General features: G+C 43.1%; 1 protein-coding gene across 1 annotated transcript in view; it reads left to right on the forward strand.

Annotated features, from left to right (window-relative positions):
• The first annotated feature begins 1,763 nt into the window (after nucleotides 1–1,763).
• PPAT (phosphoribosyl pyrophosphate amidotransferase) overlaps nucleotides 1,764–26,661 on the forward strand; it is a 172,770-nt gene continuing 147,872 nt past the window's right edge. Inside the window, exon 1 of the mRNA XM_069200814.1 lies at nucleotides 1,764–1,949. Within this exon, the coding sequence (XP_069056915.1) occupies nucleotides 1,822–1,949 (128 nt within the window). The 5' untranslated portion in view covers nucleotides 1,764–1,821. The remainder of the gene's footprint in view (nucleotides 1,950–26,661) is intronic.

Consider the following 26,661-nt stretch of genomic DNA (forward strand, 5'->3'; position numbering starts at 1 on the left):
ACTATTCTTGAACCGAATTGGGTTAATGAGTTGTTGGGGGTAAAAGGAAAGAAGTTTTTTGATGAAGGGTGGAAAGTCAGGGAATGGGAGAAATCTTTGATGAGTAAATGTAACTTTGATAAGAAGAACTCGGTGAAGAAAACTGTTGTAAATGTTGGTGATTGGGTTATGGTCAAGAATCCAGTTTTGAGAGGTTGTGGAAAGAAACTTTCCTCTCCAATGGAGGTTGTGAAACTTTTCACTAATGCTGTAAAACTTGGTGACGGTCGAATTTGGAATTTGAATAGAATTGTTAAGCTTCACAGTAACACTGCGAATTTGGAAACTCTGGAGGGACCGCAAGATGAAATCTCTCGTTCTGCTGATGAGATGAGACTAAGAAGATCTGAGAGGAACATCAAGATACCTCCACATTTAAAAGACTATGTTTTAAAAGGACCAAAAGAGTGGAATTCAAACACTATGGATGTGAGGAAGTGAATGAGACCGAGGAGAAATATCAGGACTCCTTCCCACTTAAGAAACTATGTGAGGATGTAAAAAAAAAAAAAAAAATAATAATAATAATAATAATAATAATAATATATATGCTAGCTTTTTGTTTCTCTTATATCTTTTTGAAATGTTTCAGTATATATGTAGTGATTGTTATCTTAAAGTTTTTTGTATCTTTTCTTTACTCATACTGTTATTTGGTCATCAATGAAAGGGGAGAGATGTGTTATATCCTAATAGCTGTGAGTTAGAACCTGGAGAGGTTCTTAGAATGGTGGGGCAGAGCTGTGAGCGGGAGCTGTGAGAGCGAGCAGAGGACGTTGTGGAGATGAAAGGGGAGGCTGGGACGTTATCTGAAGAGGAATCTGTTTATAGAATAAAGCTCGTTAAATATCTTCCTGGTCTGTGGATTATCTTCGATTTAACAACGTGCTACAGTTAATGCTCCCCGCTGAAAAGTGCTCAGCAATACATTAGTACATAAAAAAAGGACGTTGCTTCTCCCTCCAAACGGCTTGGCCTTCCCTCTAAAACGTCTTGCCCTTTTCTTTCCCCGTTTGCTCCTTTCCTGTAAGTTGCCCTTAAGTAACCGCGCAGTTCGGTTTTCCCAATGGCTCTGCTTTGTTAAATGTCCTCGGATAACCCTGCCGAGTCTGGTTTTGACTGTGGCTTCCCTGGGTTGAAAGCAGCGTTGCAACTGTTGCAATAGAAAGTTGTTATCTTCCAAGACCAAAAGAAATAGTGTGATGGTGACAGCGATGGTTTCAGGAAACAGAAGAAAACGTACACTTCGTTCAGAGAAGGTCTGACTTTTGAAATGAAAAAGAAGAAACTCATAGATTAAGAAAGACGCTCCTCTTTTGGTTGTGTAGGGACTGCTCTATCACATTGCTGCTTCTTGTAGTTAGTGTACCAGACAACTAGCGATTCTTGTGTAAACCTAACACGTTTATCCTGTCTTTCCAAAACACATCAATTATTTTTCTAGTTAGGCATTAAGACATTTTAAACACGTATTTTATTGTAAAATAATTATACATCGGAGGATTCTAAAATACACTTCTTGTTGTCAACTCAAATAATATTTCGCACGTCAGAATGACCAATTAAAAACGGTTTGGTTAGTGAACTGTAAATCGTCGCCAATGTTTTGTTTGGGGGTATTAGCACCATTGAAAGATGGCAGTCCTGTGTAAGGCAGGTCGTCTTTCTTCTTGTTCTATCGACTATGCGTGGGAGGAGTTTTATAGTGTCTCTCGGAAGTTGTCGCTCTAGTGCGTGCAGAGAGGTCTCTGCACACGTGTGTGGGAGTACAGCAGCAGCAGCATGGAGTTTGAGGAGCTGGGCATCAGGGAGGAATGCGGAGTGTTCGGATGTATCGCAGCCGGAGAGTGGCCAACACAGCTGGATGTGCCCCATGTCCTCACTCTGGGGTTGGTGGGGCTGCAGCACAGGTAAAGAGATATTGCGAGCACGCTGCAGGGGTCAGTTTTGGGAGACACCTGCGCTGCACGTTGTCCATTCTGTATGAGAACAAAGCTTGGCATATAACCGGGAACAGTTTGCAGAGAGATTTAATAGTAGAGAGGGCACAACATTTTTTATTGCCGTAGCTTCTGTGTGTTCATTGTAGCACCGTCGTTATTTTTGCACGTATAGGGTTATTTGCTGTTGTTAAACTCTTATCTCGCCCCTTCATAGCTTTTGAAAATGCAGGGACCACAAAAAGCTTTGTGCAAACCAAGAAAGATACCTTGTGTAGATTAAAAAGGGCTGTTTTAATGAACTTGGTGTGTATTATATTTGCATACAACCCTGGCACACGCCTTACAGGCTAAACAAAACGAAACACGAAGACCAAGAATTAACCCTTCCCCATAATTTCATCAAACAGTGTAGACAGGTACACCAGCTTGGCAAAACCTACTCTATGTCCTGCTCCTGACACACAAAAGGAAAGGGGGCCTTCCTTCACAGCTCTGACCTGTCTCTAAATCTCACCTGCCCTGGCTCTACCTCCGCCCTTTACCAATCCCTGACTTGCCCTCTTGGGGCCTTGTCACTCGCTCTAATAGCCCAGGGCGGTAAGAGGAAGGCATCTAACATCACCTTCCCCAAACTCCATTCTACACGATGTACTGACACATGTATTTTAAACACCGCAAAAACAGTATGTTATTGCTACTTTTTCAGCGTGACATATTGTTTTAAACACCCTAGGGCAGTGATTCTCCAAGGGCATGCGAACCTCCTGACTTTTGCATGTGGCCTCTGGTTAAGAGCAGCATTGGGCTGCTGTCTACCAGACTCAGCGCTAAAATAAAAAATGTGTTAAGCAGGCAAACATTTATTTAAAGGTTAACCAAAGTTAAAGAAAGGATGTAACTAGGGTGTCCTGCACCACTTAATGTAGAAACACCTTAATTTTTTTAAGACATCTTGCAGCAAAAGTGTAAAAGAATGATTAAAGTGTTTAGAGTTCAAAACGTATTTCATTAACGTGCAGAACTGTTTCACCTTAGTACATCTGATATCAGCGCATGGAGAACTGCATGTTTTTTTTAAAGCAACATGTTTTCAAACATGAATTTAGAAATGTTCATTCTTACCTCCCACCCTGAAAAACAATGGCTATAGTGAACTAAGAGGCAAGTCCGTTATATGCACTCTTTGGGCGGCCTGAGTTTCTATTATGTAAGAACAATGTTATAGTTCATTAGATGAAACACAAGAGAAGGTTTTGTACAGCATACATCCTGAAATCGTGTATTTCAACATCCCCAGATGAGATAATAAAGAAAAAGGAGAGAAAAGGTAATAAAACAATTGCCCTAGGATCACTCAATTTGTTTAAGTGGAGCATCTGAGATTAATCCCACGTTTTTGGTTTCAAGTTGTTTAATACAGACACTATATGTATAAGTTTTGCTTCCAATACATGTGCTGTGTAGGCACCAGTGTGGCCCTTGGTCACATCACAGACCAAACTTTGTGGCCCCTAGGAAAATGTTTACGAGTACCCATGTCGTAGGGGGTGTGGTTTATGCAGTATCACGTCGGTCTGTTGTATCATAGGTAGATGTTCAATGAATGTGAGCAGTCTGTGCTTTGAAAGGGTCGTCTTTAAAATGTTTGAAGTTTAGGTGCTGTATGGTGTAGATTTGCTAATTTTGTCTTCCTTGTCAGATACTCATTTACATGTTTTATCACTCAACCGAAATCGGGGAGACACCTTCGTACCCAGCCTTTCTATGAATTCCTTGGCCGTAATAATTGTAGTAATTTCCCAGATCGCACTTCTTCCCCAGTTCTAAATTTGCTTGTGTAGCACATTTTGTATTAATGCCCACAAATGTGCATACCAACTGCAAGTCCTTGTGGCAACGATTTGTTGACTTCCATATGACACAACCGCAGCCCAAACTTTCTTTTAATGTCCTCTGGACCTTCTCTAAGTTTTTTTTTTTTTTAATTATTATTTTATTTATATAAAGTATCCTGAAGTGGGTCTGTAATGGTGATGGTTAGACTTTTGGGCACCAAATATGATTGGTGTATTGGAGTGATCCTCTGTCATACAGCCCACTTACAATGAAAACCAACGAGATTTTCATGAACATAGACCCAAAGAAAGACCCTTCCTTCTACCTGTTTGCTCCCATCAACATTAATCTTACAATCACTTCCGAGAGCCACTGCCATTTTTATCCTGTCTTTAAGATTTGGAAGTGTGCGCAAACGGGGTGAGGATTTGTGACTGCGAAAACATAGTGATGAGGATTTTATTACGCCCCACTCCTTGGTTACGGAAACAGAAAGTTGGTTGTGTAATGCTTGGATATAGCACATGATTGCATATTTGTAAGGAACGCTCAGCTGTGTGCAGCATTATACAAGGCAAGGCATGACCAAGTCTTGTGTGAAATGCGAAACAAAGGAGCATGTGACGAAGTCAAATCATGGGGAACTAAGCGCATCTCTAGAGTACATGCCGCCTCGTCTTTAAAATAGGAAGTCTAACCAGCTCTAAAAACCAACATGTTCGGTAGCCTTCAGTACTCTTTTAGGTGAATCTTCACAGGATATATTTCGGTAGCCTGTCTGGCTGTTTGTATTAAACTGTATCTGTTTTTCTTTTCTATAGACATAACAGCAGACTCATGCGGCCAGTTAACTCTTAAAAAAATAAAATAAAATAATAATCACCACCATTGGTTCTCTGTGCGTCAGTTGTGTTGCTGTACGTTTTCTTTTGTACAGCGCATATTTGCCCGGGAGACATTATTGCACCCAGTAAACCGCTTACTATCAAGATGATGTGCCGTAGTAGAAAAGAAAAATAAAGCGGAATGTTGGTATTTTTCTGAAGGGCAAAAATGTGTACTAGCCTATCACAACGAGGCAATTTATCTTTACACTCGATAAGCACTGTGTAAATGTTCTTTTTCCCTCGTACTCGACGTTGACTCTTTTATTGGTTCCTTTACTCTGTTTTTTTCCATTGCTAATTTTTTTTCATTCGTTTGAGCTAAACGCCGTGACTTGCAGAGGATGGGAATGCCGGTATGCTGCTAACCAGAGGAATTAGTTACCTTCTACCAGGCCTTTCCTCCAAGTTCCATGTCAGTTAGTGATTGTCACACGATCTTGGTTTGTACTGCTAGGATGTGATAAAAGCTTTAGTCATATTAAATTATGACACAATAATGGTAATTGGCCAGAGAGTGATAAGCTTTAAAAGCTATGTAACTTTATTCACAAACAACAATATATGCAATTTGAATGGAGATGAGCACAAAAAATCCGGCCCTTCTAGAATCTAGGAATCGGGGGGCCTGAAGGGGGAGGGTGATAATTGCCTTTCCCCTAGATGTAAGGAACATATTCCTTTGATAGAATTATACGGAAGTGTTTTGGAATTGATCATGCTCAATTTGCTGTTATTGGAGCCTTGAAGGCCTGGCTATGTCTTTGCAGAACACTATTATTTTGGATCCCAGACTCCCTTCAGTGTATGTCCTAATGTATCTCCCCTTCTAAGCCATCACATGCTTGTATCTCAGCTCTTACCAGTCGCAGTCAGATTTCTGGTGTTTGAATTACCCAAGATACCAGGGGCATCAGCTAGGCTGTCGAAGAACTTAGCTTAATGTCAGGATGATAGCTGGACATTTAACTAGCAATTTAAATTAAGAACAGTAGGTTGTAGTTGAATACTTATAGACCTCTGAAACTCGGCTTGGACAGCTATCCAATGCACAACACATGTAAAGGGACAGTACTTAATGTCTGGGTGATATGTTTGGGCTTTCTTCATTATAAGCCATGTGTGTTGGGAGAGATGTGAATGGAGTAAAATGTCTTTAAAGACCTACTCCAGATTCACCTTGGGTAGACAGCATATACAGGTCAGTCAATAGGATGATGCTGGGAAACAGTAAACTACATTATCCTGGCTCACCTGCACATCCTTGGGCCTTTCATTATCGAAGAGGGTTTTTTCAGCTCTTCAGTTCCGGAGAGCTGGACTGCTGATCTTCATGCTTTTTTAGTCTAACTCTCCCCCCCAGTCAGCCCCACTCCATGCAGATCTTTCACTGCTATGCCATGGCCTTTTATGATCCATGTGCAGTGGTAGTGCCTATTGTAGCCTCCTCTTCTCATGGCTGGGTAGTGTTGCTTTTAACCTCAAGCGTAACAGTGACAGGGTTGCTGATCCAGGCACCTGCTTGCTGTGTGCAGTACTGTAGTGATCCCTTTTGAAGTCCAAAATTCTACCGGAAGGAGAGGGAAAGCTTTGAACTAAAGTCTTACGGCATAAAATCATCAAGCGGTGACTTTAGTCATTTGTCATTCCAGTGACAGCTTGTAGTCTGATATTAGACCACAGTTCCGTCTAGTGTTGGAAGGAATCTGGAATTGCCCCTGGTTCCTTGATTACCAAAACTAGACCAAATAAAAGTTCCATTACCTACCACCACCCCTTCAATCTCAATTGTATTTAGTTGAAGCTTGTTCTTCCTTACCCACCTTGACTCTACAGTCTTACAGTTCTGAAAAGTTTCCTGTGTCTGGTCCCAATTACCAACTAGCCTCACTGTTAGTTGTGTATCGTTATGGGCTTTTCCCCAGGCTGGCTACACTAGGTGGAAACTTTCAAAAAATAACTGACTGAAAGTGTGTTGGACATCATGAGCCAGGAAAGATGGGCGCCTTGGGTCCATGTCATAACAGGGCTTTTTGGCACTGATGAAAGCATCACAATCTTCCAACTGGAGAGAAGTCTCTGCCTCTCCAGGTCCCAGTCACCTCCACAAAATACTTTTTGGGTATGGCAGGTGTCGCTCAGATAAACACACTGGTGTCTCATGTCCACATAAATTTGCAAGGAAAGCCAGGTTCAGGTTTCCAGACAATGTTGGCAGGATCTTGTTCCCTTGACCACATCTCAAAGTTATAGTAGTCCTTATTACTTGAAGTTCTTTCCTCTTCACCACTACTTTTGCTCGGTTTTGTTGTTTTCTCTTCACCAAAGCATTTTGAGCTTCTCTCCTTGGGCCTCTTCGTCTCCAGTTGAGTCACCTTCCTTCCCAGTTTGTCTGAGGACCCTATGCCCCCTAGCTTGAAGAAGGTGGGCATGAGTGGAGGGGTGGATACTTTGCCATTTCTTAGGCTGGTATGTGTTGTTTTTCTAATTTTGTTCATTCATTTAGTTGCCCTGGGGTAATTTGAGTATTTTGTGATCTGTGATGTCAGGTCTCATATTCTGTGGACTACGTCTAATCTTTCTTTTGTGCTCTCACTGCGTTTCTTTTTTTTTTCTCTTCTTTTGTCTCCTTATGACTTTCTATATAAAGTGTTGTTGGTCCACCTCAGGTAGCCAGCTCACAATTGGTGTATCTGGCTGCCACTATGGATGACAAATCTATTCTCCTCTACAGTTTCTATCTGACATGACCCAGATCACGTTGTAATTCCTCTCTGGGATCTGCTGTGTTATCTAAAAGATCTCCAGCTTGCTCACTTGAGCCATTTGAGAAGGTATTATTAAATCTCATGACTTTCAAAACCTGTGTGGTGGCCATCAATGTGGGTCAACATCTGTCCAATTGCGGTACTCTCAGACGACAGGAACACTTTCATGGTTTGAGGGCATAATCCTCACATTCCCTCTTTTTTCACCCCAATATATCTTCAGGCTTTCAGCTCCACAAAGTGGTGATTCTGCCCACCCTGAAACTCTACTTCACTATGAGAGTTCCACCTTCTTGATGTTAGAACTAATGTCTAAGTCGACTTGTCTCGCACAGCATCTTTTGGAGCTGAGGGCTCTATATGTCACCTGTGGAGCTTTATGGACAATAGAGAAGATATGTTTCTTTGAACAGCATTTGCAGCGGAGCAACATGGGCTTCTCCTGAATTTTAATTTCCCATAAGAACTTGGCAAGGGGTCTTCCTGATGTCCTATTTCTTCAGGCCAGTAAATTCCTTTAACTTTTTACTAAACTTTAGTGTGTTTGTTTTATATTGCATCTTTTGTATCACAGTCAATATTTTAGTGATGGAGATGCTTGATGAAAGTGGTAACAGTTGCTTGGAATGTTTCTGTAACATTTTTTCTTTAGGGACAGTTGGTCTGAGGTCACTTGCCTTGACTGGCGTCATGCACAAAAAGGTGGTCCACAAATTGATGTCACTTCATTACAGGGTTGGTGAAGATGCCTTTTTTAACGTTGGTTTGCAGATCAATGAACATCACTTATAAGAAAATGGGAGTCCACGTGACCTTCTATTATCTTTTATGTGACCTACTCAAGTGGGCTTACTCGTGCCTTAGAAACAACGCAGGTGGATCAGGGTAATGGAGCATGCCGTAACATGTCTAGCCCTGCAGCTTACCAGCTCCATTTAAATATTCCTTTTTATTAATTTATCTGTGTAGTAGTGAAAGTCCAGAGCCAGCTCAGCAGCTATGTGATATTTCGTTGTCTTTTGCTTCTATGTATTCCCAGGGAGTTTTGACGTGTGGAGGTGTTTAGAGGGTGAAGGGGCCCTAATCTGTATGGACCCTCCAATCCCCAGGTCTTTTTTTTCATAGATACACTTGGAGTGGCCTTTGAATGGACAGAGTGTCAGGTTTGTTTTTATCCTCCCTTGTAGACTCAAGGAGGTAGCTTCCATTCAAACCCTGGCTGGTGGCAGCTGATTCTAGTTTTTTGGGAAAATATGTTCATCCTTTGACGTTGTCTATTGGTACCTTCATGTAACTTTGGCCTGGGGTCAGAGATTAGCAGAGGACACTAGCATGCAGATCTGTAATTTTCACAAATATTATATGCAGTAACCTGCCCAATTGTTACAGCAACTGAATTACCTTAAAGTGCTTTGCGAAAATTACTGGTGCACCCCAGTTTAGGTTTACATGAAATATTGGCAAACACTTATTATAACTGTTATTTACTTGATTGAGAGTTATTGGAAGAAGATTGCTTCTTATGTTTAGGTTGAGTCTGAAAAGTATGTATTGAAAACAAGCATTGACAAAGCCTACAGGTTTTACCTACATGTGAAATCTATTGGCTTTGTCGATGTGTTTAAAAAGATTTTTTTTAGACCTTTTGCACAGCGGCAGACTGGTAAATTATAGGTCTGCTCCTAATTATTGTCAGTTTAGAGTTTGATTAGGAACGAATCTCATCGACATTATGGCAGAGGGTAGGGCTTCAGGCCATGTATGCCCAATCTTGATCTATCTTAGATATTTGATTTACGTGTCCTATTAAATCGCTCCACTCATCTCATTCAGTGTGGTGGGCACAACAGAACTGCTGTTGGAGCAAAATAACTTTGCAAAGTTACTTGAATACTGATGTCTCACAATTTGTTCCTTTGTTATCTTCGACCTTGAGTAGATGCCACACCTTGGGACAATGTCTTGGATCAGTATTGTCACCACAGTGATTTTTTCCAGCCTGAGCACCTAGTTGGCATACCCAGCCCTGAGAACAAACAAAGCAAAAGTTAAAAATAAAGGCATGAGCGCATCATTACGGCATTTGAATGAAATCTGTTTGCACATGTGTATAAAAGGATCCCAATGAATGGGATGGACAGCATGGGTTGCCTTGATGCTGGTCCCCACATTTTAGACTTGACCTACAGCACAAAGGACAATGTTGTTGAGCAAGGAATGAGGAAATATGGTGCAAATCAGTGAGTTCTTGCAACACTGATCATACAGTCTCTACTTGCTGTCAGTACCATGACGAAAACGTGCTAAATTGGTTATCGGTACCCTAGGAGCAACCCTTTTACAATCATAGTCTTGTCATAACCCATCCTAATATCTGCACTAACTCAAATTGTTTTTTTGATTCTGTGGAGCTTCCTCCACTAAAGTTGCAAACTGTACTAGGCTTGGCAGTGCTTTGTATAATTCAAGACTCAGAAATGTGAAAATATTATATATTTTTCACAATGTTTATTGTTTTCATTAATTTGTTCTACATAACATTTTGAAAAAAGTATAATGCTGAGTGCCAAGATGTAGCTGTAAATGTAAAAGTCTTTCGTATTTACACTTCTAGCAAAATAATCTCTTACAATAAATTATATATACATAATTGCATTGAAGATCGTTTTCCGACAAATCACAATTCATAAATATAATTTGTTGCTGATCACCTGTGAAAATTACAACCCCTTTCGATGCCTTCCTTGTGTCTGTACCTGTCCACTTTAAGGCAGCCTGAACCCGCCCAAGTCACCAGTTTCACAATTAAATCAACAGCCCATGACCAGAAGTGCCACTCTGCAGCAGGACAGAGCACACAAAGCAGGACTGCATTTTTCAGAGAAGCAAGGCCTGCTCTGCTTCTGTGGAACAGGTCAGAGGTTTAGGTGTAATCTTTATCAGATGATCCTGAGGAGGTTTCACATTGTTAACATAACTAAAATCAATTGAGGGAAGTAGCCTTCCATTCCTAGAAGAGTGTACATTTGAGCTGCATAAATTGGCCATGGTAATTTACCAGCAGCCCTTTCTCTAGAAGCTTGCCCGTGCTGTGCTTATTTTATGAGTATATACAGTGAAAGTTGGCAATTCGTTGAACGAGTGTAGACCTACATGAAAAGACTGTCTAAAACCTTCTATACTTCATGTGAAAATAAAGATTAGAACTCTAAATACCCTGACGGGTGCCAAGTTAGTCATTTGGTTAGCCACCGAATGATAATGCGAAATAAGTCTGCTTCCTGGCTAGTACTCAATCTGAAGGTCTTGCTGAAGCCCTACTCTCCAGCTCTGCTGATCCATGTACATGTGGAACCCCCTAACAGCTGAAGCAGGCCCAAAACATAGACAAGAGCTGTGAAGCCCACTTTGCCACTCACCAGGAGTCTTGAGGCAGGCAGCAAAAGTGACCATGGCTACTTAAATTCAGGATTCCCCCCACCCCAAACCTCTTTAAACTCTCACCAAAGACTGAGATGGGCTCCTCATAGCTAGACTGTTAATATTTTTAGGTGAATAGGGTGATTATCCTGCCTAGTAAGCACATCCTCGATTGCACCATTGTTTCTTTCATCTTGCCATGTGTAGTGGTCCAACACCCATTTGGCTAGCCATTTAGAACGGATCCAGTGACCCTTATGGTCTTTGTGAGCTTTGTGTGCCCTTTAGACAGGGGGCCCATCACAAACTCCCTGTACTCACATAACATTTCAGGTGTGTGTGTGTGTGTGTGTGTGTGTGTGTGCGCGCACCTATGGGTTTTGTATCTCCATTGGTTTGCAGTTGCCCTCAAAATCATTAGATCATCTACAGCATATCCAAAACATTGTGGTTGGGGTTGTATTTGATTTACAAAAATCTTACCCCATTGAAACCATCTTTTGGCTTCCTGTATGGAAAATGATATTTGACACCCTGTGCATTATGCTGCTGGCCTGTTACACCCCCCCCCCCAAGTCTAACTATTGCTCACTAGGCTTCTCTTTTCACATACCAGGCAAAAAAGTATTCTGTGTCCTCTTCTCAATCCCCAAGGTTGCATTGGCCAGCTAGGGCAGGAGAGCTTTCAGAGTTCTGGCAATACATTTGTAGAGGTCCCTACTATTGCAGTTAAACTTTGAATCTGTCCATTTGCAGTTTAGAAAAACATAACCAGATTCTTTGACAAGAGCTTGCCAGCACTTCTTTTTCATTCTTGCCTGCTAGAGCTACTCTTTTATGGTGACAATAATCCTATTGTTGGTTTTAGTTTGCAGTTTGATAAATAACCTTTACTGTTATTTACAACCCACTGCTCTAGCTGGGAAGGCAGCCCTACTCTTCTACACGCATCCATTGATGGCATGTGTCAAGGCATGGGTACACAGGAATTTACAATGCAGGACCAATGCAGGCACCTTGGTCAAAAGACTGTATTATTGCAGGTCTAACACATGTAAAAAATGTCTTCTTCAAAGCCTATGGATATCATTACCCGCCACATCTTGATTATGGCTTCCCCCACCTAGTAGACCTGTTGTATGGTCAGTCTTTGTCTTAATAAACTTCATCATACTTGAAAACTGGCCTTTATAAGGAAAAACATAGATAAAGTGAACTTGTGGTTCCAAAATCCACTGAAATTGGCGCATTAGGGAATGCTATGCAAACCCTAACTTGCGCTCTGCTAACCACTGCTCATGAAATTACTGACATCATCAATTAAATTACATATGATGTCTTTAATTGCATCAGTGTTACCAACATATCATAAACAAGTTAGAGGATGATATCAGTATATGCATTTCAAACATTTTGGCCCATTTTGAGAACTTCTATCTTTTCCCACAAACCACCAGAACTGTCATATATGAAAAGTATGTTGATAGTAAGAGGAATGGAGTGCATATGTTTTAAGTTGCACCCTACCCACCTTTCTAATAGTAGCATTTACGAGTATTTTACACCAAGTTGAAGACTGAGTAGCAAGAACAAATAACTTAAAGCTGTACTTTTTACTCCGTCCCATCTATGCTGCCTTCAATTAACTCAAGGTTTAGGCTTTCTTAAGTTAGAGTGCATTCTGTGCAGAATAAAACTAAAACAAAGCCCTGAATCCCTGAAACTGGATGGTTATGGTTAGGTATAGAAACCACAGTTTGAACCCCTGCCTGAGAATCACTCATCCATCGAATGGATTGCTTGCGACCTCACACTAACAATAAATGATAAATTTACAACTTAACATCATTAACCATGCTCATACATTAAAATACATAATAGTGATGTCACCTTTTAAAGTCTAAGGAAAGGTTACGTGTAATTTCAAATATGATGTTATTTTCAAAGTAATTGGTAGCATCTTGTGTGAGATTCTGAGAGTGATATTTGGTGAATCAGTTAAGGTTTTCATAGCAGGGGCGCGAGTTATGTTTTATGTAAACAATAATCACTGGGCATTATTTGTGTTTTTCTGGTTTATTTCATGACCATAACTACACTTCAACTGTGGTTTAACTGTGTGATTAAGAGAAATACTTAGTAATGTAGTTAGGGATATATACATTTAAACACAGTTTGCCTTTAGAATGGAGAGATTTTAAAAGTTGTTCCTTGCAAGATGCAGCTAACAATGTGCCCTGGTTAGAATTAAAGTGTTAATGTTCTATTACCTTTCATGAATCGAATATAGCCCACTTAGGGGTATACCAGTTGTTAAAGGCCCGACTCGAGTGGATAGACCGAGGCATAAGGTTATTTGGACATTCCACCCACTAAGGGTAGAATGTTCAAAGTTAAAAGGGGAGAAACATCAAGACATCAATGGCGCTCTGAACATTCCAGTGTTGTAATATTGATTAAACAAAGGACAACGCTAAAATTCTGCAGGCTGGTTTGGTGCTGCCATTATGGTAAGAATACCTATAGTAGGGGCCATTATTCTTTGGAGGGAGAAGCCTTGAGGGGGTCATAAGGCCTCTCCCTTCCCTCAGCAATGTGGATAAACAACATATTACACTCCGTGAATCTGCATCTATCTTTTGTCATGACGTTTTTTTCAGGTGCATTAATTATAAATAAAATTATATAAACATAACCAGAGCGTAAGACGTTAAATACGTGCTGTGTACTCTTTTATTGGCAGACTAGCTCAAAGTCTTTGTTTTGTAGTTTGTATTAAAAAAAAAAAAAACTAAAATTAAGAGTGTTTGTAGTTTTTTAATGTGATCTTGTCACTTATGTAATAGAGGCATGTGAACTTCTAGTATGCATTATTGGCCTTTCCTGGGATGGTGGGAGGAAACGTGCTGATGCAGGAAGATACTGAGTTTTTGATTGATCGATATTGTGCAAACAGTACATGCCAGCAGATGTTAGACCACTGTACAACAAGAGTAGCATTAACGGTCTGTTAACATTTAGCAAGCTCCACAGCAGGAGCAAGTTTAATAATCCAACCCCCTGCTTCAGGGTACACAAGGCTTGCGTGGGTCCAGTGTAGGCAGTCCCTTCCATTCCTTATGACTTAATACCATTCCTGATTGATTGTCAAGTCGTATAGGTCCTGGCCTACAGGAAGTGGATCAAGTGCAATGTGTCCCGTGGCGCAAGTCTTGCAAGTTGCAGTAAAAAAAAAAAATATATATATATATATTTTTTTTTTCCGAGCTCTGGCTGCAAGTGTTGCGTGTGTGCATGCGAGACGATCTGCTCTTGTAAAAGCCCTGCCACCTTTTCCTTTTTGGGGACAGATCTAATTCAACAGGGCTGGTTTGCTTTAAAAGAACTTTAGCCAGAAGTAAATATCATTGTGCCAAAAGTAAAAGAATTGTGCAAACACGAGTGTGTTCTCTGCAAGGAAGCTATGTTGTTCCTAAGGAAGGGAAATGTGTAGCATGTCCAGAGGTCTGTGTGGAAGTCACTCATTTTGCACACATCCTGGCGAACACCCTTCTGAAGATGTAGTTTAGGGATAGTTTAAGTTGTGTAAAGAAGTTACAATATATGTGCAAAATGTAGGCTTTTTACTTGAGTAAAATTTGACAGCCCCTAGTATTCTGAAAGGGACTTCTCCTACATAAACCAGTAGGGGAAATACGTTGTTTGATATTTGACCAAGTGCAAACATTGTCCACTACACCCAGTTCCGCTGCTGGTGAAATTACCACTTAGCTCGTCCACTAATTGTAGCTGTGCAATGTGTCCAGATAGAGGTCTTGATCTGATGGCTGAGCCTGAGCTGTAATTTTGTCTGAGAGTCCAGCGATCATTGTAAGGGTTAGTATTGAACAACCGTGTTCATATCAAAGCAGAGCCTGCTCTTTTTCCAGTTTATTTGATATGGTCTGTGACTGAGTTTTCAGACGAGCTGACGTGGCATGACTGACATGTCCTTGGAATTAGTTATATAGATATAGAATAAGTAGGTCTTTTGTCTGGGAGGCTTGGTGTGCACTTGGTTCAGTGCAGTTGTAATGTTTTTATTAGAACATTTCTTCACTCAACTGAAGCTTTGTTTTAGTTCTGCAGAAGCACAGACTGTTATGTTAGTTTGTTTTACATTGTTTGCACTATACCATTATGCCATGTGCACACCCATGAACTAACTTTCTCATCCCACCCCCTTCTCTTACTCTGAGAAGGTTGAGGATCTCCATTCTGGTTACCTGTTTTCCTCTCATCTCCGTTTTGAGACAGACCCAGGGAATGAGGACCCTGTGAGGTGGATACACTGAAAAGTGTGTACGAATGCCATACCTGGAGTGCATACCTTATATAAGGGCCAAATCGGTCCCCCTGCAGAAAAAATATGAAGGTGCTCCAGGACTGCTTCTAATTAAGAGTCCTGGTAACCCAGCGGCAAAGCACTAATTGTTGGATTCTTAACTAAAATTGGATATTCTAATTTTGGAATCTCACTCGATGTTAACTTGTGAAATAAGAAGTACATTTCTGGGTTAACTTCAGTAGCACAATGGCCATTATTTAATTGTTCAGTGTTGTAAAGTGCCCTTTTGGGATGGTCACATCCCACCCTACTCCCCCATTTTTTTGCTGCTTGATGCTGTCTTTTTTTTTTTTCCTGAAAGTGCACTGCTAATCAGACCCCGTGCCAATGCTCTGTCTAATAAATTGTACTGTGATTTGGTAAGGACTTTACCACTCCTGTAAGGCCGTAGTAAATGGTACCAGTAGTATCCAGGGGAGGGATGGTAAAGGGGTCACCAGGGCTCCAACACAGATTGTGCCACCCTACTTTACCTGAGTAAAAGCTAAGCCTGCAGAGCTGCTGTGTCAGCCTAAATCAGCAGCTTGCCTGCTCGAGTTTGACTCTGCCCACACTAGGTGCAGGCAGAGTTCCTTCACTGCCCATGGTACAGGTCAGTCACCCATAAGTCAGGCCTCCTATAGCCCAGGAGGCAGGGTGCACTGTTGTGTGTGTGTGTGTGTGTGTGTGTGTGTGTGTGTGTGTGTGTGTGTGTATGTGTATATGTGTGTGTGTGTGTATATATATACATACATATATGGCCCTATGATAGCATTTGAAACATAATGCTACCGCAAGTGATGGGCAGTCCATAGGATAACATGAGATGACACCTGAGCAAACCCCAGATATCCAGCTCCATGATGGCCCTACCAAATTCCCCCGTATTTGGTGTCAAACACTGTGCTTTTTAACCCTGAACACGATTCTCGTGCTCAGGTTTACCTAGCATGTGCCCAGGTGGCGTCCTCAGAGCATGCCCACCAAGATTGCCAGCTTTCTCCTGCCTTGGCGGACTTCCCTGATTGTCGGCAAGACAAGACTCTGCCCTCCGGCTGGTTGTGTGAGCACTTCCCCAGGACAGAGACAAAAGACCTGGGCAGGTCGGCACTACTGGGGTAGACTAGCTGCAGGGAAAAGTAACCCAAAGCCTTAATGCCCCCTAAACTAGGATTTAAGGGGCTCCCATGGCACCAGAACCTCAGTTCTGACTTTGACTCCGAGAAGAAGCACAGAGAAGATGCCGTCACCGAGAACAGGACTTTGGGCTCCGCCACAGCGCAGATAGGACACTTACGTGCCCTGAGGTGGCCATAAACTGGAACTGTGTGTTCGTCATGTGCCCATGGCAAAAACGTGTTGGTCCCAGCAAGAAGGACTCCAGTGGATGCCAGAAACAGAAGCAGACTTACCTGACTGGTGGAACCAGTAACCTGCAGAAGAATCATTGTTCTGTTTCACAGGAAGTGCATCTCGTCGGGCCCCTCTTAAGTGAGCCCAAAGAAAGACAGTGACCTAAACGCAGGGAGTTGTATTGAGGCTCACACCAGGTTTCGAGCCGCTACACCACGCCTGTTAACCTTGAGCCAACAAAGTACCTGTGGATTTCTTTTTGCCGCTGCCAAGGCTTGTCTGTCGCCAGCCCAGTAGTCGACCCTTTTCTGGACATCACTGACTGCAGAGCAACTCCAAGCAGTAGTGACTGACATCGGTAATGACTCCACTGCTGAGATCCTGCATTGTGAAGAAGGTGGCTTCGACCAAGTGGTAAAGCATCTTTGGTGCAACCCTCCCATGATTGACCACTCCAAGGCTATCTCTGCACCCGGAGCTGCCATGCGTGGTAGTGACGTTCCAGCTGTGCAATCCAGGTCCTAGGATCCCAAAGGCTTCTACTGTCCGAGGGTAGTGTATAGGTCCACCTGTGTTTTTGACATATCCCGCGGATCCAGTCAACACAAAGGACAGCCAGAGCACCTCTGCACCCAGACTCCCTGGGAAAGGTAACAAAATACTGTCTGTTGAGACTTGGTCTAGGCACCTGCAAGACCTTAACCCCAGGTGGGTTCCACGAAGCTCACCCCACAAGTGACTGATTGCATTCTGTGTTTTCTCCCGTTGATCGCAATAATAGATGCCCTGCAAAGTACTGATTTATTTAATACTTTAAAATAGATTACTCCCGTTATCTGCAACGTATCAACTTGGTGTCTAAATTAATATAAAAATCAGCTTTATTTTGATGAATTGGTGTCTGATTTCTTTCGAGTCGTGTCTTTTAGTTATCATCCATGTTGGTGTTGTGAAATGCTCATGTTCCCAGTCGCGGCTCGCAGGAGGGAAAAGGGATGCAGTGCGCATGGAGGGGATCACAAAAAAAAAAAATAATAAAAATTAAACTTACCTTTTTTCCCTGCGCCTTGCCGCTCTATTCGCTCTGCTCCTCTGTCGCAGGCTGCATGCACAGGCTCCCAGCCTGCCCTGCGGCCAGTCCTGATGCTGCTCAAAGCCGTGTCAGGATTGGCTGGGAGCGCCCATCCAGGGCGCTCCCAGGCAGACTGAAAACCGGTGCAGGCTTTCTCTGGAAAGAGCCCTGTGCACATGTGTACTTGGCCGGCCCCAAACGGAGCTGTACTCCATCTCTGTCCATGTAAAGCCCGTGGCCTGCCCACTTTTATAGAAACAAAATAATAAACTGAGTTTATTATGTTGTTTCTATAAAAGTTTTTTTGCTCCTGCTGCTGGTTGGGGGGTGGTGACTGGGGCGACGTGCCTCTTCCCTAGTGGAGGAGCCGCCCCTGCATGTTACTCGAAGTAGCCTGACTGCTCTTTGCCACTCTACTGCGACAAAGCTAAGGCTTACTGGTGTGAATCTGAGATCCACTTCTGGGTAACGTGTTACTATTACATGGTAAGACACCCAATCGTACCACATAATACTGCCAGCTCGCTACATTCAATATTTTTGCTTCATGTGTTGGCCTAAAAACGGATATAAAATAATAAAAAATACCATGCATGGTCCTTTTTTGCCCCCTCACTAGTTGCTATTCATCTGTCAATATCTCATTATTTCCTCTTGCTCTTGTCTAGTTTTTATCACAAGATTGTTTCTGGGTGCATTTCAGGGAGAGCACACTGGCAATTATTTCAAACACGGTGACTCCTTTCGGTTGCACTATGGCCAATCTGAAGGTCATGTTGTCATTTAAGCTTGTTCTTGTTAGAAAATCTGATTTCATAAATGGTAAAAAACCTGCTGTTTAATTTACCCCTTCCTGCAATAAGCACACCTGCCTGTACTCCTGCACACTGTGGGTCAGTCTTCTCAGGTGCTCTCTAAATAATGTATTGGGAAGTGGAAGGATGCACAGGGCTGCGAGATTATCAACGCTATATGTGTAAAGGAAGTAAAACTCAATGTATTTTGACAACCTCTGCTGATGACATCACAGGAAGTAGTAAAGCACATCTTTGGAGATAGATGATAGGCTACGGTAATCTGGCCAGCACTTAGACAGGAACCTCGTTTTTTTCCTTTTTGTGAAAACAGTAAACCTGACTTTTTTGAGACCTTTTAAATATTCAGACATAACATGATTAGCAATTACTCCTGCATTTGTTGTCTAACAAATCACCAGTGTCCGAAAGGTCTTCTAAACCTGGAATCCTGAATAGTAGTCTTTTGGTGCCCTCTCACCACTCACATTGTGAAGTGCTCTTGTTTGAGCCCACCAGCCTGCAAATCTTCTCTTGAATGAGTCCAGTACATCTAAACATTTGAGTTTGCAGCTGGAGGAGCGTTCTTGTCCGCTCCTATATTTCTTGGACATAGTCTGCACAATCTAATACATACCAAATATTTCAACAGGAATCTCCAGCTTACCTTCCTTTGACTGTATAAAAACGCTTCCTATGGAGTGCTTAGTAATGACCCTATAGTTTGGTGACAGCAAAAGGACCGAATTGCTACTATGCCTCTCCCCCACTGATAGCTGTCTGAGTTGTTGTCATATTACTTTATCATACATTCCTGAACATGCAACTAGAACATTTTTCCTGATCTACTTTTTCTGTGTTTTGTATAACTCACTAAAGATCACGTGGGAACAAAAACTGCTATATTGGTGCATGGATTACACCTAAAGATGTGACACGTTTTTTAGATTTTACTTAGATTTTTTTCTATGCCTCTGATCACGATTGGATAGGACTATAGCATTTCTGTTTTTTATGAATAGCTTTTAGGCAGTACTGGTGATCCTCAACCTTTTAAGTGTGGGCATCGGCCAACGGACACCTTCCCCTCCCCCCGGGGCATCTGTTGGCCATTGGCTGATGCTAAAGGGCTGTAAAGTACCCTCTGATGCTCCCACAAGATGGTTTCTTTTTTGTTTTTCAAGTTGGGCTGCAGGGGAAGAGCTTCTAAAGAGCACGTCATCTTAACAGAATTTGAATGGGGGAGGTATTGTTGGAAAAGGGATAATGTCCAATGATATTTCTCCCTAATGAATCCCTGCTTGGAAGTTGCTGCAGAAGTGTGATTTTCCCAAGCAGCCATGTATTCACTAGACAACAGGGATGTGAATTTGGGGGAGCAGCATCTCTGGGCAAGGGCCTGTGCACCCTCCCCTGGGCCAAGTTAGTCTTTCTGCCTCGCCCAGTGGTGGATGAGGGTGTTTTTCCCCACCCCTGGGTGGCAGAAAGTCCATTAGACACCACACTTTTTATTAGGGTAGAACATGGGGCAGGAGGGGAGTGCAACCCTGCCCACATCCCCACCTCCCCTCAGCATGGGCTTCCAATTTGCACCTTGGGGGACAGAAAGCACACTAGACAACCAGGAATAATTGTATTGCATACAAAATATGTTGTGTGAGTGAACGACCCTGGTTTTGGGCCTATCCTCCCGCCCTAAAACCTCAGCTGTCTTTCTGCTCACCAGAGGAGCAGAGACCCATTCCCATGGCAAGGAAGAGCAACTTTCAGGCTGTAGTTTTGACATGTGGACCCGCACAATAGTAGTAAATCCAAATTTCCTCCTATTTGCCATGCTTAATGGTTACATTATTCCACCGTGTGCTCTAGACTCTGGGCAACCCACTAAATCCAACCATTTTAAAAACTCGACATTCGGGGGACTCCATGGTGGTGTGATTTGACTGGATCTCACAATGTTTTCTTTCCCAGAATGCTGTGCAAACTTTGGCTAATATCATGCATTTTCCTCACATTTCTGTGAAGGAAAATTCCAGAATCTGTATGGGTTCACAAATTTCTTACCACCCAGCATTTCCCCACTTGTCCAATAAAAATGGTACTCCATGTGTAGCTGCCCCTACTGCTTCAACACAAAAGGCTCCAAAACTCAACATAGAGAAATCTGCAGTAGTGGTGGCTGCGGTAGGTGGGCCTGGGCTGGATGGCCACCCAGGGAAACATACCTAAACCAGACATTTCTGAAAACTAGGCATCCAAGGTAGTCCAGGGTGGTGTGCTTCGCGTGGATCCTATGATATCTTCTTAACAAGAATGTCCCTCCAACTTGATTGGGGGCTATCATTTGGGTTCTTCTGCAGCAGTATTTCCAACATTTGGAATTAATTTTGGTTCCGAGGTCTGTTTCCTATACCTATTTATATCTCCCTGTGCGTCTCTCGACTTCAGATCCTAGACCGGTGCTTATAGCCTAGACACCCATCCAGTGGAGTGTGGTGATCGAATGACGTGCGTGAGTGGGAAGAGTTCCCGCCATTCTTTCGGGAACTCTGTCAGCCTGTCTTTAGCCATATGCCTCAGTCTCTAGCAAATAAAGATGTCTTGTGTACAGCCCTGAACTGATCCAGGCTTTTGATTTCCCTCCCTGTGTATAGGTGCCTTAACTTGGTTAGTCCTACCTTCCAGAAGAATGTTACAAATCAACCCACAGTAGTCTGTAGTAATGCAGGTTTGTTTGTTGGTGGGGTAGGTGGGGGGGGGGGGAGTACAAGATTAGGATTCCATCTGTCTTTCCTATACCCATCCAGTCGCTGCCCGGAGTATCTGTGTCCTCGGTCGAGGTAACCCAGCTGGTAGCAAGGAGGCCAGGGGTGTTGTGTCTGCCTGCTCCTTCTCTGGCATCAAGTATGGGAGTCTCTGATCGGGGTGATACCAGTGGCGAAGGACATGTCCCTGAGTCACCAAGTAGAACAGCTCAAAATTGGGTTCCTCAAACACCCCTTTTCTGCATGGCAAAACCAATGTATACCAGCTGATCCTAGGTTGTTTCCCACTGCACAACAGCCAAGTGAGTTGTCTTGTGTGTGCAGAAAAATGCTTTGTTAACCAGAATCAGGATATTCGTAAAGAAGTAGAGAAACTTACGGAGCGCAATCATTTTTATCAGCGCTATTCGACCCGCTATGGAGAGTGGGAGTCTAATTCAGGTTTCTTCCTGGTGCGTAACCCTCTCAATCACTGGTCCATAATTCGGTTGAATGAGTTCCGCTGGGATTCAGTGCAATATTCCATGATATATAACCGATTCAACAACCCAAAGCACTAGGAATTCCATCTTCGGTTGGCAGGTATTGCGCGCAAGTGGGAATAGCTCCGTATATTCCCAATTAATTTTTCTCCCTGAAAATATGCTGTATCATATCACCTCTTTTATTAGGAACCGCAGCTGCACAGTAGACAGTCGTGACTGCAAGAACTTCAAAGTCAGCTGTACCAACGAGTGGTCAATTAAGGTGCATGGCTGTACGCAATCTCTGTTGCCCATGAGTTTGTGTTGTGTGATAATCACCATTAATTAAAGTGAGACGTAGAATTGTGATGTGTGAGTAAAAAGAATATTCCCTTCTTGTGGAATTGTGCTGTTGCCATATATCTAGCAGTCCCCCATTGTTAATTATTTTCTGCACCTCATCTGCAGCCAGAATTTGCTGGTCTGTTGCTATGCCAGAGCGCTCTAGGTCAAGATCTAGAGTAAGATTAAACTCACCTTCCCATGCTATTATTTCTGTCTCCAGTCTCCTCAGAATTGCAAAGGTTTCCCGGAAGAAGGCTGTTGGTATTTGGTTCATGTGTGCTCACCAGAACTAACTTTTTATTATTAAGTTTATCGTCCATGATTATGAATCTATCCTCCCTAACTAGGAACTGTCTGTGAAGTCAGAAATCCACATGTGTGCTCAATAAGATACACACTCCCTAGGAGTAGGAAATATAGGAAGTCCTCCATTTTTTTTTTTTTTTTTATCTAGGTTGGTCGCCCTCAGCTGTGAGAAGGGAGTCTCCTGCAGCATAGCTAAGCCTATTTTTGTTGTTTGTTTGTTTTCTTGGGATTATTGAGCCCTCTAATGTGTTACAAAATTAATCTCAATCTTGTAGCTACTAGCAGAACATGTAATGTAAAATAGATATGTCCGTGACCCCACTGGGTTCAGATGTTTCCTGGTGACCCGCAAGGTGTGCCGTATGTATCACGTCTGAGAAATTGAGACCCCCGTCCAATACCATAACCCTCCCACACACTGTGATTCCCCCAAATTTCAGTGATATTAGCCCCCTCCCTACCCGACACCGCCAAGTGTATTCCCAGGCAAAGTGAGGAAAATCTCGGCCCCACTAACTCAACAGGTATGTAGAGCTAAGGTACTCATAATGTGACATATAAACCTAACCAATATAACTGTTATGGTTTTTTCACTTCCTAAACAATAGAACAGTGCATCATAGCAGGTGAATCACTATGTTTGCAACAACGCCACAAGAATAATATATGATAGTCTTGTCTGTAATGGAAAACAAACAGCCCAGTCCACACCAGCTCATTGAGGATTTTGGGACGTATTCTACATTAATCAATCCTTGTGGGAAGGTTCATCATCCTCTGTCCAGCCAGATCAGTCATGTTTTCTCTGTAATTTCCCTGCTTTGACGAAAGTACCACACTACTTGGTGGGCTCTGATGCTGATGTGAAGACGTGAATTTTGTCGCCCAGCTCCACTCAGAGTCTAGCAGGGTAGAGCATAGCATACTTAATGTTATGAGTGTGGATGGTGCTTTTTAGTGTAGAAAATTTCCTCCGTGACTCCTTCATCACGAGTGTGAAATCCAAGTTTATAGAGATGTTCGATCCTTGATATTGCAAAGGGCCCTTCTCCCCGTTCGAATGTAGCACGGTCCCAACCTCGGACATTCAGTTTCCTAGCTATAATAGGTTCTGGGGGGTTGGGCAACAGGCGGCAGCCGCAGTCCCTGAGGTAAGTGGGCCCATTCCACCAAAAAAGGGATCAGAAAAGCCATCCTCGCCAAAGAGCGACAGCAGCAGGGTCTCCGCAGAGATATCTGACTGGCCCAAGTTGGTCGACTTTGCCACTCAGCAGGCCTACATGTTCTCTATTTTTGCAGCTGTGGCAGTAACCAGAATTTCCATTTGTGGAGTTTCTCTGTGGTCGCCTTGCTGGCATTGTCCAGGACTGAGATTGTTTGTTCTGTTTGCTCTATCTAAGCAAATAGTCTGGCAATCGATTTTCTCCATCAGCCTCCAGCCGTATGGTGACAAAATCAAGTTTGTGGTCTAACGAGGCAAGGCTAACTTTGAGGTCTTTCAAAATGGCTTCTGACTTGGCCGCAGGGCCTGAAGGATCTTCTTCCCTGGTCTGCGGTGCCCTCGGAAGAGCTCGATTTCTACTCCTGTGCCTTGTGGCATTCAACCACCCGTTTGCCATGTTTAGGGTCGTATTTGCTGATGATGTGGATTGCAGTGGCGTCTACTGTGAGCAATCAGACTCACCACTACTCCTGCGCCACCCCAGCAGAGAAACTGCCAGCAGGTTTTGTCCTGTCCAAAGACTGGCACCCCAGGAGGGAAGATCCAGTGCCCTCCAGGAGCACGGCTCAGTCCCAGGGCCCCTTCTCCTTACAATAATCCAACCAGTCTTAGTAGGGCCATGTCCCCAGGGGTGGGGGGGAGCAGGTGGGGAGACGACACCCAACCACTGACCCCCTACTCCCGGTGTACCTCCAAGCCCGAACCTTTCACCAGGTTGGGTATGTAGTTGCAGAGGTCAAGACAGGAAGTACCTCATACAGTGTTGCAGGCTGCCTCTAGGTCTCCGCAACTAGAAGCAGTCCACAACTAGAAACAGGCCTCAGCATGGTGGCTTCAGGGTTAAAAGAGTTGTTTTCAATTAGTAAAACAAATATTCTGAGTGTAGTAATTTAAAGTGCTACAGCACTGGTGTAACAAAACACTCAAGAACTCAATCAGGAGCACTCATGCCAGGTTACTGTGCTGAAGGGGCGGGCCTTGGGCTCGGGGGGGGCTGCCTTTCGGAGGCTGCGGGGGCCTTTGTTACACCACTGTGCTACAGCTTTGTTAAGGGTCGCAAGGTCTTTCAATTGCAGCTAAATACATGGCCTTCCTCAGCTTATTGACATGTTAAACCAACACCTTTTCAAATTGTTCTAGAAAGCACTTTGAAATAGCGACTGCAGTGGCAAGATTTCCTGCTTTTGTCCTCCTGATTTGTCCTGTTTCAAGCTGCACCCTTTTCGGCACATATTACAAAGGATCATTATTGTCTGACTCCTCAGTTTCTGACAGATCAGATCTGGTTTAATAAGCCCCATTAATGAAGAATTGGAAGGACCCAGGATCATGTGCCACCTCATAACCTGGCGTCTATGGCTAGTGGTTAAGAAACCTCTTTTCGTCCTGGCTACTGTTAAGGAGCCTGCACAGGGTAATCATTACTTGGGGGAAATGGGAGCATAACTAAGACATACTTCTAATTGTGTAGAAAAGGCTGCTTTATTGAAGACAGGTGCCCTTAACATTATAACCTGGCCTTTGCCTCACAAAGCAAACCGCCTCACTATACATACGCTTCAACTACACCCCTCCACCCCTTACTCTACCCTCCCCACAAAAGCACTATTGCAATGCTGTCCTCTTGCTTTTATCATTGCAATTGCTATTTCTAAAACTCCTTTCAAGATGCTATTAGTCTGCAACTATAACAAATCTAACTTCGTGCCTAACATTTTAACAATGCGGCTCGGCCATGCGAAGTCCAGTCTCCCCTCTCCTTTCCCACCTGGGCTGCTGCTTTCAAATCTAAAACTGTGCCAACTGGCCCTGTCCCCACCACCCAGAGAGAGTCCCCTAGTGGGCTCTCTCTGCACCCGACATCCCTATCTAACTTAGCCTAAGAGGATCCTGCAAAACATCCTTAATGTGCAGTAAATAAAGTTCTGTGCCTATAAAGAACAAATTAACACTACCCCCTCTTAAGAAAACATTGTCTTTGAACTTCAAATCATAGTGTTCCAAATATGTAACACTCCATTCACCCCAAAAATTCCTCATCTCCTTGTTAATCTTCTTTCTTGCCCGTTTAATCGCACCTGGCCGCCTTGCACCCCTCCACACCATTCGCGGTACAAAAGCCGTCCACACTACATGGCAACCAGCCCGTTGCTTTTCAATCTCCTTTATGTCTCTCTTCATGCTTTTCAAAACCTGCAATCCTTTTGCCTCAACTAAATCATTCTCACCAAGGTGAATAAGCAAAACATCTGGATACTGTACTCTCACAGCCCACCTGTTCAAAAATGACAACAACCCCGGCCACTTCATCCCACCCTTTCTGTGCCATTCTAACTCAAATGCTGCTGGTTTAAACCCCAGATTCGAACCATCACTGCGCCGATGAGCCTGTAAAAGCACCTGTTTTTAAAAGTAATGTCCCACTAGCCAAATTGCCAAATCTAGCTCACTGGACCAGCTACTGAACCTGCAAAAGAACAACCCTAGAGAAACACTTAAGACAAGCCATCAGCACTTTTCTTGATCAATGCGCACATATCTTTTAATAGCATCAGAACTCCACCTCCCCAGCTTCATAATCCATTCCCTACCCCAGCCTCTTTTACCTGCCTCAGTTGCCATGCCTATTCTAAATGAATGAGTGCCAAAATCTGGTGGACTAAAGCCCAAAGCTGCCTTCCTCAACACTGACAACAATTGACATGCTGTCAGAGGCTGCTTATCCTTATGTATAAATGCTAGCTCATTGGGAGGTTCCCCATGTGTTTGAAGTGCATGGCCCCAAATTACTGGGCATATGTGCCTGTCTGGTTAAGAATTCAGCTGTACCATGCTCCTCCAGCCTCTTTGATCTGTTTCTGACTTAATAATCCAAATCTGTGTCACATTCACTCCCCCATGCACTTCCTTCCACCGAATCCCTGACCGTCCCCTACCACCTAATAACTCAGACACTCTGAATGCCCCAAAAAACATCCATACCATCAGTTTGCTGAATAGCAGCACATCTCCCCTATCCAAACAAATTTGCGGGAGTTTGGATACCAAAGCCACCAGCACAGCAAGCGTCCAGCAGTCCCGGTT

This window comes from Pleurodeles waltl, chromosome 1_2, assembly GCF_031143425.1.
Source record: "Pleurodeles waltl isolate 20211129_DDA chromosome 1_2, aPleWal1.hap1.20221129, whole genome shotgun sequence".
NCBI classification, from domain to species: Eukaryota; Metazoa; Chordata; class Amphibia; order Caudata; family Salamandridae; genus Pleurodeles; species Pleurodeles waltl.